At 40.8% G+C, this 21564-nt stretch overlaps 1 protein-coding gene across 2 annotated transcripts in view; it reads right to left on the bottom strand.

Annotated features, from left to right (window-relative positions):
- The window catches only part of FAM149A (family with sequence similarity 149 member A), a 63920-nt gene extending 42574 nt beyond the window's left edge, over nucleotides 1-21346 (bottom strand). The window contains exon 1 of one of the 2 annotated variants that reach the window (XR_006603487.1): nucleotides 20218-21346. Coding sequence is in view for 1 of the 2 variants with exons in the window: in XM_045069440.1 (XP_044925375.1) it covers nucleotides 20218-20876 (659 nt within the window). In the remaining variant the exon portion in view is untranslated. The remainder of the gene's footprint in view (nucleotides 1-20217) is intronic. The other variant, XM_045069440.1, reaches the window with a different exon arrangement.
- Between the last annotated feature and the right edge of the window lie 218 nt (nucleotides 21347-21564).

Genomic DNA, 21564 nt, shown 5'->3' with positions numbered 1-21564 from the left:
AATGTTGAAAATAGAACTGCCCTATGACCCAGCAATTGCACTATTGGGTATTTACCCTAAAGATACAAATGTAGTGATCCAAAGGGGCACATGCACCCGAATGTTCATAGCAGCAATGTCCACAATAGCCAAACTGTGGAAAGAACCTAGATGTCCATCAACAGATGAATGGATCAAGAAGATGTGGTATATATACACAATGGAATACTATGCAGCCATCAAAAGAAATGAAATCTTGCCATTTGCGACAACATGGATGGAACTAGAGCATATCATGCTTAGTGAAATAAGTCAAGCAGAGAAAGACAACTATCATATGATCTCCCTGATATGAGGAAGTGGTGATGCAACATGGGGGCTTAAGTGGGTAGGAGAAGAATCAATGAAACAAGATGGGATTGGGAGGGAGACAAACCATAAGTGACTCTTAATCTTACAAAACAAACTGAGGGTTGCTGGGGGGAGGGGGTTTGGGAGAAGGGGGTGGGATTATGGACATTGGGGAGGGTATGTGCTTTGGTGAGTGCTGTGAAGTGTGTAAACATGGTGATTCACAGACCTGTACCCCTGGGGATAAAAATATATGTTTATAAAAAATAAAAAAATTTTAAAAAAAAGCCTCTAGCCAGAAAGAGAGAGAGAAGGAGACAAATTACTGAAGTCAGAAATGAAGGAGGGACTATCACTACAAAGAACCAGGGACATTAGAAGTTTTTTTGTTTTTTTTTTTAAGATTTTATTTATTTATTTGAGAGAGACACAGTGAGAGAGAGCATGAGTGAGGAGAAGTTCAGAGAGAGAAGCAGACTCCCTGTGGAGCTGGGAGCCTGATGCGGGACTTGATCCTGGGACTCCGGGATCATGACCTGAGCCAAAGGCAGTCATCCAACCAACTGAGACACCCAGGTGTCCCTGGACATTAGAAGTTTAATGAAGGAGTATTCTGAATAAGTCAGTGCTCACAAATTTGATAATCTGGATGGGACACACCAATGCTGGGAAAACACAATCTGCCAAAACTCACACAAGAAGAAAGAGATCATCTGAATAGGCCACTTAAATCTATTAAAGAAATTAAATCAATTAAAAACTTTTCCAAAACAGAAAGCACCAGGCCTAAGTGGGCTCACTGGTAAATTCTACCAAACATGTAAGGAAGAAATTGTACCAATTCTCTAAATCTCTTTCAGAGGATAAAAGCAAAGGAAATACTTCCTAACTCATTCTATGTGGACCACATAATACCAAAACTAGACAGACATTACAAGAAAACTATAGACCAATATCTCCCATGAAGATAAATGCAAAAATCCTCCACAAATTATTAGTAAATTGAATCTACAATGTGTAAAAAGAATTATATACCACAACCAAGTAAGAGTTATCCTAGGTATGTAAGGCTTGTTTAACACACAAAAATCAATTAATGTAATCAATCATATCAACAGGCTAACCAAAGATCACATGATTATATCCATAGATTCATAAAATGAATTTGATAAAATCCAACACCCATTCACGAAACTCTCAGTAAAGTGGATGGAGTGGAATTTTTTCAACTTGATAAAGAGGATCTACAAAAAGCCTACAGCTAACCTCTTACTCAGTTGTAAGAAACTAGAAGCTTTCCCACTAAGGTCAGGAATATGTCAGGATGTCCTCTCTCATCACTCACTTTCCAACATAGTGCTAGAAGTCTGACAAAGTTTAATAAGATACAAAAATGAAAGAAAAGATATATTGATTTGGAAGAAAGAAAACTATCTTTGTTCATGGATTATGTAATTGTTTTTGTAAAAAATCCAAAAGAACTGGAAAAAAAAAACAAACCCAACCCCCCAAACCCCTCCTGGAACTAGTAAGTGGTTAGAGCAAAGTTGCAGGATCCAAGATTAAAATAAAAAAGTAAATTGCTTTCCTATATATCAGCAATGAACAAGTGAAAATTGAAATTATAAATAAGCTATTAACATTTGTAGACTCTCAAAATGAATTATTTAGATATACAACTAACAAAGTATGTACAAAATCTATATAAGGAAAACTACAGAAATCTGCTGAAAGAAATCAAGGGAGAACTAAATAGAGAAATAGTACATGTTCATGGATAGAAGGACTCAATATTGTCAAGGTATTAGTTCTATCAATCTCAGATTTAATGCAATCATAATAAAAATCCCAGCAAGTTATTTTGTGGGTATCAGCAAACTGATATCTAGAACTGATTCTAAAGTTTATATGGAGACACACAAGGCCCAGAATAACCAACACAAGATTGAAGGAGAAAAAGTTAAGAAACTGATGCTACCTGATTTCAAGACTTACTATAAAGCTACCATAATCAAGGCTGGTATTAGTAAGAATACACAACAGATTAACAGAAGAGAGTAGGGAGCTCAGAGATATAGCTACACAAATATATTCAGCTAATAATGGACAAAAAAGTGAAGACAATATGATGGAGTAAAGATAATCTCTTCAACAAATGCTGCTAAAATAACTGGACATCCACATGCTAAAAAGTCAATCTAGATACAGACCTTAAACCTTCTCCAAAAATTAACTTGAAATGTATTATAAACCTACATGTAAAACAAACAACCAAAAAAAAAAAAAAATAAAAGACAAACAAAAACAAACCAAAAACCAAATAAACAAAACCTATAAAACTCCTAGAAGATAACACAGTAGAAAATCTCAGTGACTTAGGGTTTGGTGGGTTCTCGATGACTTTTTATTTTTATTTTGTAAAGATTTTATTTATTTATTTGACAGTCAAAGATCACAAGTAGGCAGAGAGAGGAAGGGAAGCAGGCTCCCTGCCCAGCAGAGAGCCCGATGCGGGACTCGATCCCAGGACCCTGGGATCATGACCAGAGCGGAAGGCAGAGGCTTTAACCCACTGAGCCACCCAGGCGCCCCTCAATGACTTTTTAGATACAACAGCAAAGGCATGCTCCATGAAAGAAAGAAGTGAAAAGTGGGCCTTCATTAAAATAAAAAAAATTCTATTAAGTGAAGGACATTGTCAAGAGAATGAAGGACATTGTCAAGAGAATGAAAAGACAAGCTTGAAGACTGGGAAGAAATATTTGCAAAAGACATATTTGATAAAGAACTGTTATCCAAATACAGAAAGAACTCTTAAAGACCAACAATAAGAAAAGAAACAACCTGGTTTAAACATGGGTCAAAGACCTTAAGAGACACCCTACCAAAGAAGATATACAGATGACAAACAAATGAAAAGATACTCCACATCCCAGGTCATCAGGAAACTGCCAATTAAAACAACAATGAGATACTCCTATACACCAGTTGCAATAGCCAAATGCAGAACACTGACAACATCAAATGCTGGTAAGGAGTAGAGCAACAGGAACTCTTTTATAGCTGGTGGGAAAGGAAAACAGTACATCCACTTTGGAAGACAGTTCAGCAGTTTCTTACAAAACTAAACCTACTCTTTAAAAAAAAAAAAGATTTTATTTATTCATTTGAGAGAGAGAATGAGGAGCAGGGAGGGGCAGAAGGAGAGGGAGAAAGAATCTGAAGCAGACGTTGCACTGAGCACAGGTCTAGACGCAGGGGGCTGGATCCCACAAACAGGAGATCGTGACCTAAGCCCAAACCAGGAATCTGATGCTCAACCCACTGAGCCACCCAGGTGCCCCCTAAACATACTCTCATAATACAACCCAGTAATCACACTTGTTGGTATTTACCCAAAGGAGTGAGAACTTACGTCTGCACAAAACCTGCACACGGATGTTTACAGCAGCTTTATTCATAATTACCAAAACTTAGAGGCAACCAAGCCACCTACCTTCAATAGGTCATGGAATAAATAAACTGAGCTACTTCCAGACAATGAAATATTCAGCTCTAAAAAGAAATGAGCTATGAAGCTATGAAAGGGCAGAGAGGAAACTTAAATACATATTACAAGTGAAAGAAGCAATCTGAAAAGCCTACCTACAGTATGATTCCAAATATACAACATTCTGAAAATGGCAAAATATGAAGGAAGTCAAAAGATCAGTGTTCGCCAAGAGTTGCGGAGAGGAAGTGATGAACAGAGCACAGAGAATCCTTAGGGCAGAGGAAATATTCTATGTGGTACTACAATGGTAGATACATGTCATATGTTTGTCTAAACTCATACAATATACAATGTCAAGGCTGAACCCTAATGTAAACTACAGATGTGGGGTGATAGTGATGTAGGTTTATCATTCGTAACCAATATCCAGCTCTGGTGGGAGATGTTGATCATAGGGAAGGCACAGGGGGTACATGCAAAAATATCTTCACTGTTGCTCAGTTTTGTTGTGAACTCTAAACTGCTCAAAAATAGTCTTTAAAAACTGCCAACCTGAAAAGTCACTAAAGTAAAAAAATAAAAACCAAAATTTCTCACTTGAATCTCTGAGGTTGGGTTAAGTATCACCAATAGCATCTTACGGTGGCCAGCCAGGCAGCAAACAGAAAATCCTTGTCGTGAACCATAAAAAAGATTAGCCTCCCATGTCACACTCATTAGGATGATGGTTTTCCAAAAGAAGAGAACATGACATGTGTTGGAGAGGATGCAGAGGAATTGGAACCTTCGAATTGCTGGTGGGAATGTAAAATGGCGCAGCTGCTATGGAAATCAGTCTGGTGGTTCCTTACAAAATGAAACACAGAATTACTGTATGATGCAGCAATTCCATGTCTAGGTAAACACCCCAAAGACTGAAAGCAGGGACTCCGGCAGATACTTGGCACCATTATTCATGACAGCATTATTTGCACCAGCCAAAAGATGGAAATAACCCAAATATTCATCAACATATGAACAGAAAAATAGAATGTGTTCTATGCTTACAATTAAATACTATTGAGCCTTAAAAAAGAGTGAAATTCTGATACACGCTACAACATGGATGGACCTTAATGATATGATCAGTGAAATCAACCCAACACCAAGGACCAATAGTATATGACTCTGCTTCCAGGAGATGTCTACAGTATTCAGTTTGATAGAGACAGAAAGTAGCACGGTGACAGCCAAAGGCTGGGGGAACAGAGGAATGGAGAGTTCTTGTTTCATACCTGCAGAATTTCTATTTGCAATGATGAGAAAGTTATGAAGATGAATGGTTGCCTACTACTGTGAATGAACTTGATGTCATTGAATTACACACTTAAAAATGGTGAAAATGAGGGGCGCCTGGGTGGCTCAGTTGGTTAGGCGTTCACCTCTTGATTTTGGCTCAGCTCATGATTTCAGGGTTGTGAGATCGAGCCCTACAATAGGCTCCATGTTAGGCATGGAGCCTGCTTGGGACTCTCTTTCCCTCACCCTCTGCCCACCGTGTCCCAGCTCCAGCCTGCTATTTCTCTTTAAAAAAAAAAAAAAAAAAGTAGTTAAAAAAGTACATTTTATGTTATATACATTTTACCACATTAAAAAAAAAAAAGAGAGAGACCACCTTCCAATCTGCATAATGGATATTAGTGACTTAAGAAGGAAATCTTGAGACAATACAGAAGCACTTATGTAAACTTGAACAATCAATGCCTTAGGGAGGACTTGGAGCTGTCCTGATTCAGATGTCTTTGTTCATGCTCCATAAGCAGGGTCAAGTATAGGCTGGCTCTATGTTACTAACTGCAAAGCCAGAGTAGGAGCCCAGTCCTAGGGGCACCTGGGTGGCTCAGTCAGTTAAGCATCTGCCTTCCCCTCAGGTCATGATCTCAAGGTCCTGGAATCTGCCCTGCATCAGTGGGAGGCTGCTTCTCCCTGTCCCTCCGCCTCTTCCCTCTCCCCTCACCGTGCTGCTCTCTCTCTCTCTCTTTCACTCACTCTGCTGTCTCTCCCTCTCAAAGAAATAAATAAAATCTTAAAAAAAAAACAAAGAGCCCAACACCAAGAGCTTTTTATACTTTACTGGATTCATATTTAAAATACTATCTCAGGGGCACCTGGGTAGCTCAGTGGTTTAAGCCTCTGCCTTCGGCTGGGGTCATGATCTCAGGGTCCTGGGATTGAGCCCGGCATCAGGCTCTCCACTCAGCAGGGAGCCTGCTTCCTTCTCTCTCTCTATCTGCTCCTCTGACTACTTGTGATCTCTCCCTCTGTTAAATAAATAAAATCTTAAAAAAATAAAAATAAAATAAAATACTGTCTCATCTATGTTTTAATGGCATAGAAAATACGGAAATATGGAAATGTGAAAATATGGAAAAACCAAGGCCTTGACAATGCTGAGTGGAAAACAAATTCAGAAGAGTTAGTTTTTGAATATTAAGAACTTTGAGGAACTTATTTAGCCTATATTTTCCTTTTTATATTGGCAGAAGAGCAATTTATGGTTTAAAAAAAGCAGCTTGGTTAAACCTAAAAGATGTACTACAATAAGAATAAAATTAGAATGCTAATTGATGGGAAAGCATTGTATTATAGTTTAACTGACAACATTTTTCTTTTCTGTGGCATGTGAAATAATAACATGTCTTACAATCAAGAACATCATAAATTCCATGAAGTTCAGTAATTCTTGGTTTTGAAACAAGGTTTTTATCAACACAGATGGCTTAATTTACTGAAATGGATAATAGGTCTGTAAAGATTTGCCCTTCGTTAAAAATGCAGCATGAACTGGAAAATGATATTGTACCAACATAATTTGCCAAATAATTAATATTACCAAGTCTCTGCTGCGGAAATATTAAGTTTATCTGTTTCTAGGTCTTTTTTTTTTTTTTTTAAAGATTTATTTATTTATTTGAGAGTGGAGATGGGGGAAGGGCAAAGGGAGAGGGAGAGAGAGAGAACCTTCAGGAGGCTCCCTGCTGAGGATGAACCTCAACACAGGGCTTGACCTCAGGACCCTGAGACCACAACCTGAGCCGAAACGAAGAGTCTGGCCCTTGACTGCCTGAGCCACCCAGGCATCCCTGTGTTTTTAAGTCTGAATCTGAAACCCTTCAGGTTTTTGTCTTCCGATGCTTTACAGAAATGATAAAGCAAAACAGAAGCTAAACTCAACTCATAAATTCCAAAGGGCCTCCTATCCAATAATGAATTGCAATTACAAGCCCTGCTGGCCTTACAAAGCTTTCTTGGGGTAAATAAAAGCTTTCCAGTTAGGGGTCTCTTTTGATTAACTGAACTTTTTTTTTTTTTTAAAGATTTTATTTATTTATTTGACAGAGAGAGAGATCACAAATAGGCAGAGAGGCAGGCAGAGAGAGAGGAGGAAGCAGGCTCCCCGCTGAGCAGAGACCCCCCGACTCGGGGCTTGATTCCAGGACCCTGGGATCTTGACCTGAGCCCAAGGCAGAGGCTTTAACCCTGTGAGCCACCCAGGTGCCCCTGATGAACTGAACTTCTTAATTTTACTATCATTAATATGCCAATCTTTTCTTTCTGGTTAGCATTTTTTTGGTCCTATTTAATAGATCTTTGCCTACCCAAGACATACAGATCATCTCCTATGCTTTCTTCTAGAAGTGTCATTGTGTTTCCTTTCATACTGAGATCTACAATTCACTTGAAATTGATTTTTTTTGTGTAAAATATGGCACAGATGATTAAGTTTCTTTTACTTCTTTAAGGATGTACAACTGATTTTGCACCATTTATTGGAAAGACCACCTTTCACCAATATTTGCAAAGCCCACTTTGTCACAATATACATTCATATACTTAGAAGACTGCATTTGACTTCTTTATTATGTTCCACTGGCCCACGTGTCTGTCTTTGCACCAATAATATACTTTATGTATTAATGTGGCTTTATAACAAGTTTTGTGTCCTTTAAAGTAATTATTATATATTACTGTAAACAGTGTTGTATAATAATTGTTTTTCTGTATATTTTCTATTAATTGCTGTGAAAGGTATGTTAAAATCTTTCATTATGATGTTAAATTTGCTTATTTTGTTCTGTTGTTGCTATAAATACATAGATTTTTGTTCTCAAAAACTCAAATTTTAGACTCCTGTTTTTTGGTGTAGAATACATTCTTCACGATCTATAAGGTTATTTCTGAGTTGTAAAATTTATTTCCATCCCATATTTGGTAATTCTTGAATTCCCCCATTTAATCTTTGCTGCCACAATCAGAAAGCAGGAGAACACTTTTTTCTTTCACTGTAGAGAGAAAACTTAGCAGCAGATAGTAAGTGTTCCAGGTCTGTCAAAAAATAGACATACTTTATATATTTTTGAAATTACTGGTGCCTCTAAATTTAGAATTTTCATATCTTCTAATAAAGTGGCCCTTTCATATTTATAAAATGACCCTTGTTACCTCCATAAAGGCTTCTTGTTTTAAAATTTACTTGGTCTGATATTATGAAAGCTACACCAGCTTTCTTTTCAATAGCATTTACATGTACAAACATGCCATCCATACAATTATATTCAGTATTTCTGTATTCTTATATGTAAACTGTTTCTTTGGTAAACAATATAAAGTTGTTGCTTATAGTTAAATTCAGAGAGGATTACATTTGCTTCTTCTGGCAGACTGGGCTACGGGGCTCTAGCAATCCCAAATCAGGCTAATCCAATCAGAATTAAGAAGATTTAAAACTGGGTTTCAGTCTCTTTGGTGCTGGTCCCTTTCCAGTTTACCCTAACTCATAGAGTTTTTGTTTTTGTCGTTGTTTATTGCCTAGCCTTCAGCTGTATCAAGTGGTAGGTGGTCTGACACAGTCTAGTCTGCTATTGCTGGAAGGAGAATTAAGGGAATTTTTGTAGAAAAATATCGTACAATGCGTGATATAAATCACCATTCATCTCCCAGGAGAATCTTCAGCAAAATAGACATTTTCCCCTAATGCTTTAATGAGGAAGAATTCACAGACGTTTTAGGGTGAAAACATGGTTGCATCCTGCTTCATGGTCAGCATAAGAGAGGTTTCCAGTGGGGACAAGTTGGAAACCTTGTTTCCAGTGGGTTTGGTTTGGAAACAGAGGTTTCCAACAGGGACAAGTATATGGATTAGAAGTGTATTTAGAGTACACACACTAAACACATACACACACACACACACATGCACGCACATGCACGCAAGATGCTAAAGTGTCAGCATTAAACCAATGAGCAGCTGAAGTGCATTAAATAATAAAAATAAACATTCTAATCCTAAACCGAATTTAATATTGACCTTGAATTCACAAAAATCGTGAGCTCTGAAACACAACAGACCTATTTCCAGTAAGCAGAGCTCAACCCTTGGCTATAATAAACTCAAAAACACATTTTCCTCATTGCAAGGAGGAAAATCTATTCTGTGCTAAGATATTTCACGAAGAGTTCCTTTGTTTGCTTTTGTTTTGTTTTGTGTTTGATAACATTTAGCTGAGTCAGGCTTCAAGACAGAAAACTATTCTGAGTCCTCCCGCAGGGAACAATTTCTTCTCATCCATGTATCTCCTCAAATCATGGTCCTTAACTGCCATCGTCATTGTGAGCTATGAACCACATATTTGAGACTAATTTTATCAACAATGTGCATTACAAAATAGAGTGCTTTCAAGACTATCATCTCATATTCCTGTTTATGGGGAGAATAAGGGATTACATGAACAACTGTGCATGAAAACATGTCTCACACATAAAAATGTCATCCTCTAATGTGGAGGAAACGGTTTCAAGGTTGAGAGCCCCTCCTTGACAGGGACCCCCTATCTACTGTCCAGCTCTGTGACTTCTGAAGGGCACAGTTCCCAACATCTCTTTTAAATGTTCATAAGAGACAACCATTTTCAGTATATTCATAAGCTATTGCTAAAAAAAATCCTTTGTTCCAATCTACCTGTCATAGCAGGATGGCTTTGGGAGTAAACATACTTCTTATACTCATTAGCAGTGGTGTGCTGGTAAACCAGCTCTCTGATGTGAGGCGTTTGCAGATTTGCAGGGTGTGAATACTCTCTCCTTTGGCCAGCAATCAGCCACCACTGGGGTGCCACTCAGCGTGCAGCAGGAAAGAGATGAACATAATTGGCTCCTGCCAGCCATTTCAATCAACTCCAGCACACTGCTGTCTCATGGCGAAGGAAGGATTCTCAGAGAATCACACAAAGTGGTATTTTTGCCTCTGAAACAACTGTGCCACCACATTATTCGTAACTGACTCAGAAGACAACTTGATCCCTGCCGAAGACCATTCCACTCTTCAGCAAGCCTCCTTGGTGGTTCTGAAGTGGAAAGCCAGGTCAAAATCACCACAGAAGTGTGACCCATTGCTCATTTGTAAAGAGCAAGCTGAAGCCAGGTTTCTGGAAGTCTGGAGGGCTACATTAAGAGCCAAATTTTCTCATCCAGTCCAAAGTTAAACTCCATCACCAAGTGAAGACAAAGGAGTAGAAGCAGAAGGGAAAGAAAACAAGGACAGAGATCAGTGCTGGCCGCAGGACGACACCTGCAAGATTCAGTTGTATAGCCTCAAACTAGATAGTGTGTACGTGTGGGGAAGCGTGTTAGGATAGGCTCAGCGTATGTTTAGAATTCAGCAACTGTCATTACTATTTCTTTTATATCTGAAACAGGGTCCCACGGTTTTCTTCGATGTAATTTCAATGTCCTTCATAAAAAGAAATTTCATTGTAAGGAATTGAAGTGAATGATTAACTTAAAAATTGTCACTCCAGTGAACCTTTAAAATAAATATCTCATTATTTGATTTTTTTAGGTACTCAAAATTATATCATTGTGTTGGAAATCAATAAGCAAGAAAAAATTCATTAGATAAACATGAATATAAGTGCCCGGCAAGGATTACAGTGGTCAATATTTAATTATAAGCTTTCTTCTAAACCCTTAAGTGAAACACCTAATTAAGAAAATGCTAATGTGAAGGTATACCCTTTCCCCTAGCAAGGGCCTAGTATCTAATTGCTGCTTCTCCATTTTTACTCGTAAGACAATGCTTGCCAATTATCTGCCTTACTAGTATGAATAAAATATTTGATTTGCTATTAAATATATATGAAATAATTTATAAGAACAATATATATATAATAAAAGAGAAGACAGTTGATAAAACTAATGTTTCATTTTAAAGAAGTCATAGCTTTGAGATAAAAGTTATTTTTTTATCTGCACTTCAAAATGGGCAAAACTAAGCCTTAAATTTTGTCCCCTTACCAGTATTACTAGAAGTATTATTCTAAGAACGATAGTTTTAGATTGCTTATTAACATAATTCTTATTTTTCAGATTTATTTTTGGAAAGGGTAACATTTCTTAGAGTCCATTTGTTCCAGGGAAAATATTACCAAATACATAGAAATAGATTTTTATCGTCCTTACTGTCTTCAACAACTCATTAAAAAAACACTTGGTTATGACTGTCTGGATATAAATGTCACATTTTCCACCCACTAGCCATGGGCAAGTAAATAATTTCTGTTCCTTTCTGAGCCTCAATTTCTGTGTCCGTAAAGTGGAAATAAAATTCCTACCTTGTATGTTTGTTTTGGGGATTCATGATAACGCCTATAAAACATGCATGCAGCCCTTGGTACCTAGTAGACTTGGAAATACCAGCTGTTGTTTCCAATGCTAAAAATCTTGGCTTTGCAGAATAACACGTATTTGAGGAATGCTCACATAGATCAACAGGCTCATAAAAATGTTAAAACCAGTGGGTAAAGCAAAAGTCTGACTGAGGTAGACTTTTTCTAGAGAATATATCACCTGCTTCTTTAAAATATGTTTTATATATAAAATTAAAGTTCCCTAGGATTTATCTTTATGCATTAATTTAGCAATGAAATTACTGGATTTTAAGGGGAAGGGGCTTACTTTCTTCCATGGAGACATTTAATTCAACTAGATTTTAATGAATCTTGGATGTACATAAATGGCTTCTAAGACGTCACAGATGAATGGAAGAAATTTGAATTAAATGTTTCATTTGAAAAGAAGTCCTCATTTTAACCTTCTAGTTATCTAGTGACACTCTCTGAAATTTAATTATTAGCATTAAAAACCTAATGTAATTTGTGATCTTCCAAGTTGGGGTTTGTTTTCATCTTTATTACAATAAAGATGACATTACAATAAATTTGAGATGACAATGTTCCTAAGAAGAATATACTTGTCTATGTGCATCTGAAAAGAAAATTTTATTTAGTTCTTTATTTTACTTAATTTATTTAGTCTTAATAATCTGTTTATTAAATAGAATTAGGGAAATGTTCGGCTTGACTGTTTTTCTTGTCATTGCCAAAGACCATTTCACTTCTTTTCCAAGTTCACATTTGGATATTTACTCATTTCAAAAGCTTTATTTAATTTCTGTGCTTTATGAAACATGCGGTCTTTGTTGACTATTTCTACCTCTCAAGAATAAAACGTCATTTAAAAAGTTTTTTTCGATACATACTTAATGAATAATATTTATTCATTTATTTAGTGGATAGTACAAAGTATTTTGAGTCATGTCATATTTAATATGTATATGTAAAATACCTAGTAGTCCTAGGACCAAAGAACATTCAGATAGTTTTTTGTAATAAAGCAAAATGTTTTGCCTACAGATTGTAAAATTATAGTCAAGAAGTGTGTGGTTCAGCTGTTGTTGAATTAAACAAATATCCATACTACTCTGGTGAATGGAAAAGTGTTCTCCTGTGAAGTATTTTTAAATTTATTTCAATTGATTTTTTCCCCTAGTGTTTTCATGTTCCTTTGTCCCCTCTCATACTGCATAATCCAAAACTTTTTTGCTTATTGCTTCAGAAAACAAATGCAGCAGGGTTCCCCCTCTTTGATTTTTATGTGTGTGTGTGTGTGCTTATTAAAGCCTGAACTTACAAGATTGGTATGGACTTCTTTTTTTTTTTTTTTTTTTAAAGATTTTATTTATTTATTTGACAGACAGAGATCACAAGTAGGCAGACAGGCAGGCAGAGAGAGAGGAGAAAGCAGGCTCCCCTCCAAGGAGAGAGCCCGATGTGGGTCTCGATCCCAGGACCCTGGGATCATGACCTGAGCCAAAGGCAGAGGCTTAACCCACTGAGCCACCCAGGTGCCCCTGGTATGGACTTTTAACCTAATAAAAGATTTAGGGAACAACATACTTCGGGGAGGTTCTTCCTAACACTCCGAAGAGAAACAGATTCTGTGAGTCAGATCTGGGAAGATTCTGTGAGTCAGATCTTCTGTCTCAGAGAAGGGAACCTTAGGGAGCTTAGGAAATGAGGATGTGGACTTGAGTGGCCAACACAAAGCAAAATAAGCCATCAGAAACACTGTGCCCTAGAGAAGGCACAAAGCCAGGAGGTAGATTTGAAATCTAGCCAGCCCTTGATTTGGTGCTTGATTTGCACCACAGTGCAGTAATGGGCCCAGTGGAGGAAGGAACGTCTTTTCTCATTTCCATGAGCTGTTGGGTCCTTGAATCAGGCATTCAGCACCAGGAGTTCCTAGAGGTGTTCTCGAGGATCTAGATAGGGTAAGGGATCAGAGGGGACCTGTGCCCTGATCCTTCAGAAGAGCTGGTGTGAGGATCCTGGAGAAAAGAAAGACTATGTGGTGTGGACTGTCATCTTCCTGGAAGTCCTATAATGGAGAATGCTGGTTGACCCCTGGGGCTCTCATGAGTACCACAGAAATAAGGGAGAGAGCTCTAACTTGAAGAGGCTTGGTGGATATGTGCATGGGACCTGGGTTATACAGAAGGATAAAATGAGACTGTGGACATTTCAGTGGGTTCAGCAAGAATAGAGGTCATCAACAAACAAGTAGGCTTCTTCCCTGCCGCTGAATATCCTGGTCCCATATTAGCACACCCCCCACCACCCCCAGCTCAAGCCTAAGACAAAGATGAAGGAAACCCCACACAACTGAGTTTTAGTTTCTACCACTTTGGAAGAACCTCAAATGGAAATTAAATGTGAGTCTCAAATGGAAATTCAATTTATAATACGGGAAAATAGCCTCAGGGGGCATAAGATCAGTGTCCTCACGTGACACGCTTCCTCTCTATGGGATTCAGAAAAGATTAATACGTTATGATCATCTCTTTCATCCCAAGCAAAGGACTGTTCCCAAAGAGGACAGATGGGCAACAAGAGAAGAAAGCATATTGTGTTTGCAAATTTCCTGTCAAAAGTTGCTTTTTTTTTTGGAAAGTATCTGTGTTTGCAAGTTATGCTTTATGAGACAAATTGCCATCAAGGGCTGTAAATGAGTTATGAGAGTCATGATGGACATAGCCTTTGGATTAAAACTTCAAAAAACAAAAAAAACAAGAGCATGAGAAAACCTTCTTACTGAGCAGTCCACTCTTGCCTACAGGTTGTACCCTGGGGACCCAGCTCCCAAATGTATTGTTAACAGAGTATGTCTGCAGGTCTAGATCATTTGAGCAACAGAAAGAATCTCATCTTTAACCAGAAGGCACTCTGAATGTTGCTTAGCCCTGTATTTTAGGAGAATCACTTGGCTGATCTCTTCTCTCTGGGTGTCCTGAAATATTTTGCCCCTTGTGGTCTAAAGGTATCTAAGTCAAGTCTGCCTCAGTGCTTCTCAAACTATTGTGCAGTGTCAGACTATTTAAAAAATATTTTTCCAATTCTTTGTGGATAAATATTGTCAAAGCATAATAAAAATCAATTAGCTAGAAAATGAATGGGGAAAAAAAAAGATGCACCAAATAGAAATGTTTCGTTATCAGCCAATAGCCATAAAGTTACTCTGTCAATTGCTATAGAAGTTTCTAAATACTTACTCTTATTCCCTGTATTTATCTTTTTTTTTTTTAAGATTTTTTATTTATTTGACAGAGATCACAGGTAGGCAGAGAGAGAGAGGAAGGGAAGCAGGCTCCCCGCTGAGCAGAGAGCCCGATGCGGGGCTCGATCCCAGGACCCTGGAACCATGACCTGGCCGAAGGCAGAGGCTTTAACCCACTGAGCCACCCAGGCGCCCCGACCTTGTACTTATCTTGTCATGGATTGGGAACAGGTGACCGACGGGACACATATTTGAGAAATGCTAGTCTAGCACAGAGAAGAAACACCTCTAATTTTAGAAGACTTTTACATGTTAACAGCTATGTTTTGAAAAATCATATGTTAATCTTTACTGAAGATCATAGCAATAAACTGTATTTTATACAAAGAATGCTGATGGTGGGTGATAAATAAATAGATACTAAATGATAATTATGAGCCAAAGGTATAATTAGCTGCTTATTGAGTGCTTATGTCCCCAACACCAATGGGAGATGTTTGCATATATTATCACTTTTAATGCTTACAGTATCTCTTTAACTCAGTATTATTATTAACGCCCATTTTAGGGATGAAAAGGCAAGGCTTAAAGACAAGGAAGGTGAATACTTAACTACTATTCTATTCTTGGTATTCTCAGAAAAATTATCAAGTGGGATTTGATCGAAGTCAATCAGACTTCAAACCCATGCTCTAAAAACTATCCTAATAGAAATTAACTAGTATGATTTCAGAACTATCAAGATTTTATATCCACATTATGGGATTGGTTTTATGTACTTGGCACCTATCAAGTGTTATACATCTTAGCTAGTATATTAGAAAAAAATATGAAAAGGTGTTCTTTAAATACATAGCAGAACATATAGTTATAGGTTCAAATATGATTTTTGAGATTTTAAAATATAGCAAAGCAAAGAAGATAATTTAAAGTATAAAAAACGACTGCAGAAGACAGTAAAAATAAAATTGTTTTCTTGGGTTGAAGCAAATGCTAGACAATTAAGCAAATATGTGCACAACTAACTCAAGCTATTAGTATTTTTAATAAAGGTAATGGTCATAAGAGTGTAATAGAAAATAATAGTCATATGATAATAGTCTACGGAGCTCACTGTTCATCCCTGTGGAAATGCACAGTCCCAGCAGAAAACATTACTAACTTTGGGGAAACTCTAAGACAACGAAACAGAAAGACCCAAGACAGCAATTATTCTTAAGGAAGGACATTTAAATCGCCTCTAGGTTTTTAGGCAATTACCCATGAAAGTTAATAAAATTTTTTTTTATTTTACATTTATTGTTTTATTTTTAAATTTTATATTTATTGTTTTATTTATTGCATACGTTGTCTTCAGTGGCACAGGACAAAGAGTTTATAGTCCAAATAAGACTTAATATGTGAACATGAATCATAGGGCTGGCCAGTAGGAATGGCCAAGAGCCGTACAGAAGGTGAGTCAGAAACAATTCATGATGTTACAATTATTCTGCAGGGTCTATAAAAATTAAAAATTAAAAGTCTGATCCCAGGGTGGCAAAAACATTCCTTCTAGGTACGATACCACAATCAGTGGTCGTACTAATGAAGGTAACCTTTATCTTCTGTCAGTTGTGATGAAAGATTCAAGTACTCTAATTTGTTCTCCCAAGTAATGGAACTAAAAGATGCCATTGATAAGAGTCAGATGATAACTGTCAATGAATTCTTTTTTTCTGTCCACCTTTCCTTCACCTGGAATGCATCCTTTCAGGAAACATGCTCTCAACTTTCATTTCTGTGCTAGGAAGCAGAGGGTAATCATGGCTCACATTTTTAAAGCCTTTCTCCATGCATTAGTCACTTAAGATACTATTGAAATTAATGTGGGGAACATCCCTATGAGGCAAGTACTATTCTCAGCTATATTACCAAGGAGGAGATCCTACAGTTTGGAGCACAGAGTACCGGGTCCAGAATTACACAGCTGGCAAATGGTTTGAGATTGGAATCCCAGTCTTCCGACTCCTGGGTGCCTGGGCGTCACTCCCACCGGGGCTGCTTCAAGAATGGATGAACGAAGAGATAAGCCCTTGCATCTGTGTTATCGCCAGCCAAGTTAACAAGCTCTGCTGGCAATTACTGCAATACTTCCCACACTAACATGACTCTGACAATGGCACTCAACAACTTGAAAGTAAAAACAAAAACAAGGGCGCCTGGGTGGCTCAGTGGGTTAAGCCGCTGCCTTCGGCTCAGGTCATGATCTCAGGGTCCTGGGATTGAGGCCCGCATCGGGCTCTCTGCTCAGCAGGGAGCCTGCTTCCCTCTCTCTCTCTCTGCCTGCCTCTCTGTCTACTTGTGATCTCTCTCTGTCAAATAAATAAATAAAATCTTTAAAAAAACAAAAAAACCAATGATAATGATATGTCAGCAGCAATAACTTATGAAAGATAGAAATCCTTTCTGATGATGGGAAGTTCACAATCTACCAATATTCATATATTCAATATTCATATACAGCTGTTATCTGTATAGCTGCCCCCCTATATATATATTGCTACTGTTAGCAATTCTTACATGTCCAGAACAAACAGAGTAAGACCTTTCACAAGGTGGTTACTGCGTAGTTCAGAAGCGGAAAAAGGCAGTGTGGTGTGTGGGTGAGACTGAATGAGTGTGAGTGAGGTACAAGGTGTAAAGCAAAGGCAGAAGGGCCTAGGGAAGTGAGGGTGAAGACAAAAAGTGTGGGATCACGTATCTGGGAGTGCGAGAGGGCGAGGAGAGGAAGGAAACTCGGTATCCTCTACCTCTGCTTCAGATGTGGCAGCCAGTGTGCCCCATGGAATGCCAAGGGCAAGCCTTTCTTCTGGCATTCATTTATTGAATCCATGGTTCAGAGATCAAAATTCATGCTGCTAGACAGCAGTGTAGTAAAAAAAAAAAAAAAAGAAAAGAAAAGAAAGAAAAAAGACCCAGAATTGAAAGTTTGCATACCTTCCCACTCCAATTAATTTCACTATTTTTAGTTTTAATAGAACAGTACAGAATCAGAATGTACCACACATGGGTTTTCTTCAAAGAAATAGAAACTGTGAATGAGGAGTTTGCTTTATAAGTGAGTGTCATGGTCTTGCCATTGGGTTCGTGTTTCCCAAAGGTTTATTTCCAGTTGTTTCCAAGTCTCCATACTCTCTCTACCTACTGCTTTTTTTTTTTTTTTTTCCTACTCCTGCATTAACCACCTCCACTGACTCACGTCCCTGGGGTTTAGAAAACCAAATACTCTATTTTAATATCTCTAATTAACTCTGTTTTAATCAAGCAGGCTAGTAATTCCTGGCAGCTATCTATAAAATAGCAGGTGAAGTTGTGTTAGTACAACGTAAATCCATTATTGAATGATGAATGTTTATTCAATGTTATCGTCAACCTAGAAATCCAGGAGGGGAAAAAATATCCTTTAAGGAGCAAAAGGTCTGTATGTAATAAAGGAAAAAGCAGCTTAAAACTTTCCTCCTCTCTCCTTGTCCCTTGGTAAACTTTATAAATGAAAAAGGAATGAGGCGTGAAGGGAGGGGGATATGAGGATTTGTGTTTCTACAAAAGAAAAATGGTGCACTCCGAGGGCTGTCCAATGTCCCAGGAGAGTGTGAACACACCTAACCAGAAAGATTATGCACATATCTATGCATATTATTTCTCATAGCAGTTATCTAAAATTCAATGCCTGTACTTTCAGTAAAAGTGGATACATTTACTCATGCAGAAGTCACTTCTGTATATAAGGCCAAATAGTGTCATTCAAAATGTGCCTATTAAAAATTTTTGGACAATAGAAACAGACTAAGATGCTTGAAAATTGAAACCAGCATCAGTTCTCTCCCAGGCCACGGTGAATGTCTGGGTGTCTGTTTGTATAAAGCACTAAGCCTAGAGTTTAAAGTCAGGGTGTTGAACTGTTTGCTCATAAAACATTAACTGCGCAAAGGTTCAGGGCCAGTAGCCAATAACAAAGGCCTAATTTCTCAGGATAGGTATTCTAACCACTTATCCAAATGCAATTGATTTTCCTTCGAGAAAAATCAGTTGATTAATGTATTTCTCACTATGTTGTTTTAAATAAAAAGAAACAACCTAATGTCATTTGTTTACCTTTGCTGAGAGGTGAATGTCAAGCAGTATTGTGAAAATGCATTTATTTAAATTGTGAAAGGGTTAGAATCCATTTTAATGCAAAAGTTATCCAGAACCTTTGGGGGATGGGGCTGGCAGAGGGGAGGAAGTGGTAGGGAAGAGCTACGGGGCCAGCAGGATGGTCCTTCCTTAGATTATAATGTAGAAATTTCCATCTGTTAATGGGCCCCTCTGGTCTGCTTTTGACCATTTCATTATTCTTTTGCAGGATTCGGAAGGCTGAACATTTCTCTACCCACCTAAGGTTAGCTGTATGTTCTGCTCATTAAAAAAAATAAAATCGGGGTGCCTGGGTGGCTCGGGGAGTTAAAGCCTCTGCTTTCGGCTCAGGTCATGATCCCAGGGTCCTGGGATCGAGGCCGCATCGGGCTCTCGGTTCAGCAGGGAGCCTGCTTCCCACACCCCAACCCTCGCCCCTCTGCCTGCCTCTCTGCCTTATTGTGATCTCTGTCAAATAAATAAATAAAATCTTAAAAAAAAATAAAATTCACCTTAATTCTAAACTGCATGTTTTTAGATGAATGTTTTCATCACTGCTGTCGATGGTGAGAGGGTCGTGTGTGTGTGTGTGTGTGTGTGTGTGTGTGTGTGTGTGTGTTGAGGACAGGGTTCCCCAGTCCCCAGTGAAATGTTCCCGTGAAGTCAGTCAGCGTTTCTGTAGTACCTCAGCGCACTATGACAATAACTCAGAAGCTCTAGGGTGTACGATCACCAGCGTCCTGAGCCTTACAAACCCCACGTGTGTCAGACGGTGGTGTACATATGTAAGTTAATGAGATGTCACACAAAGAAAACCCATCCCATTGGGGATAAGGGTTGTGGCCGATCTTTGGAAAGCAGGGAAGCACCGTGTGTCTCACCGCGTCTCAAAATCGTAGCTGCCAACGAGTGTGCTCGGTGCAGCTGCACATCGAGCATATTCTGCGCGAGAGAAAGGGGCCGGAGGAGGCTTCCTCTCCAAGTCCCTAAGGAACGCAGGGTCTCACACGATCTGAACGAACGCTTCAGTTAGAAGAGAAGTCAAATTCCGTCCTTTCCTTCAAGCCCTGCTTGGCCTCCCTCTCCGCCGAGAAGCAGCAAAGTTGAGCAAAAGCACGTCGCCGCGTGTTTCCGAAAGGCGCAGGGAGGCGAGCGACAAGGACTCGGGGGAAGTGCAAGGGGGGGGGGTGCCCCGTGCCGCCGTGGAGGTGACAGCCAATAGCGCGGTTCTCTCCGCGGCGCGGGGCGAGGGGGCTGTGCCGGGGAGCGGAGGCGTCCCAACCCCGACCGACAGGGACCCGGCTGCTACTCACGCTTCTCCGCCGCCCTCCGAGTCGCTGTCCGAGGCCCACTCCTCGCCGATGTCCGGCAGGGTGAAGAACAGAGTCTTGGGGCCGGGCCCGGGCGGCATCCAGGCGCCGGGCTCTCGCTCGCCGGGGCCAGGCTGGCGGGCGTTCCGTGGGCTCGCGGCGGCACTGCGGCTGCCCGCGGCGCCCGGGATGGACGGCAGCGCCGCGCAGACCCCGCCCGCGCCCGCCGACGGCCGTGCCGAGGCCACGGCGTGCGCTGGGGGACCCGCCGCGCCGCAGCCGCTGCTGCCGGGGGCCGGGGGCAGGGGCTGCGCTCTGGCGGCGCCCGGGCTGCTGGGCAGCGAGAGGGTCGTCCCTGCCGCCTCCGCCGCGCGGCTCGCGCCCGAGACCCTGGGGTGAGAGGCGGCGAGCGCGGGCTGGAGCGAGGCGGGCGGCCCCCTGGAGGCGGAGGGGGAGTCGGGCGCCCGCGCGGGGAAGGGGAAGGGGGTCAGGGTCGCGGCCATGCTAGGCGAGGCGCCCGCGCTGGAGCCCGCCCGCCGTGCGCTGGCCGCGGCTCCCGAGGGGCTGGAGGCGGCGGCCGGCGAGGGGACCGCGGGGGGCGCCGTCGGGGTCTTGAAGATTTTGGCAAACAGAGACCCCAGGTCCAACACAGCGACCTTCATGTCCCAGCCTTGGAGATGCTGTCCCCGCTGCTTCCTGGACCTCCAGACCACAGGAAGCCGGGCTGCCGGGCTCCATCCACCGTCGCCCGCAGGGGTCGGACCCGGGCTGTCCCGGGCTGGGGCGCGCGGCCTGCGGTCCGCGTCCCACGCCGAGCCTAGGGGGCCTCTGGCGCTCTCTCCAGGCCGAGGAGCCTCTCCCGGCGCTCAGCCCCGCTCGGCTTTCGACTGACCTTCCCCGACAGCCTGGTCCGCCCGCGGAGTGCTGAGACTGCGGGCGGCGGCCACCCTCTGTGGGGAGCAGCCCCTTCTCTGCCTAGTGCGTCGAGACCCCCCGAGGGCCAAAGGTCTGGGAGCCGATGGAGGCGACGTGCCGCAGCCGCCCAGCGCCCCCGCGGGCTGGAGGTTGATCTGGGCCTCCGCCCGCCAGAGATACCCCAACGGGCCCCCGGGACCGCGCAGGCGGTTGCTAAGCTAAACAAAAACCCTGCTTAGCTCATTGCTAATTGGGCCCCAGACTGCAGCCTGGGGCTGCGTCCACAAGGCTCACACTCGCTCCCGTCCTTGATTCGTGCCTTAAAGGAACACAGCAATTTCTCCATCACCCTGAGGAAGATAAACCTGGCTCCAAAAGATCTTGTCGAAAGTTTTGGCAAGACCAAATGCGCTAGAGTCAGGAGGATGGCCAGAT

Source organism: Mustela putorius, unplaced genomic scaffold, assembly GCF_011764305.1.
Source record: "Mustela putorius furo isolate JIRA1106 unplaced genomic scaffold, ASM1176430v1.1 tig00003932_pilon_pilon_pilon:0A:0A, whole genome shotgun sequence".
Taxonomy (NCBI): domain Eukaryota; kingdom Metazoa; phylum Chordata; class Mammalia; order Carnivora; family Mustelidae; genus Mustela; species Mustela putorius.
This window is presented reverse-complemented; position numbering and strand designations above follow the sequence as displayed.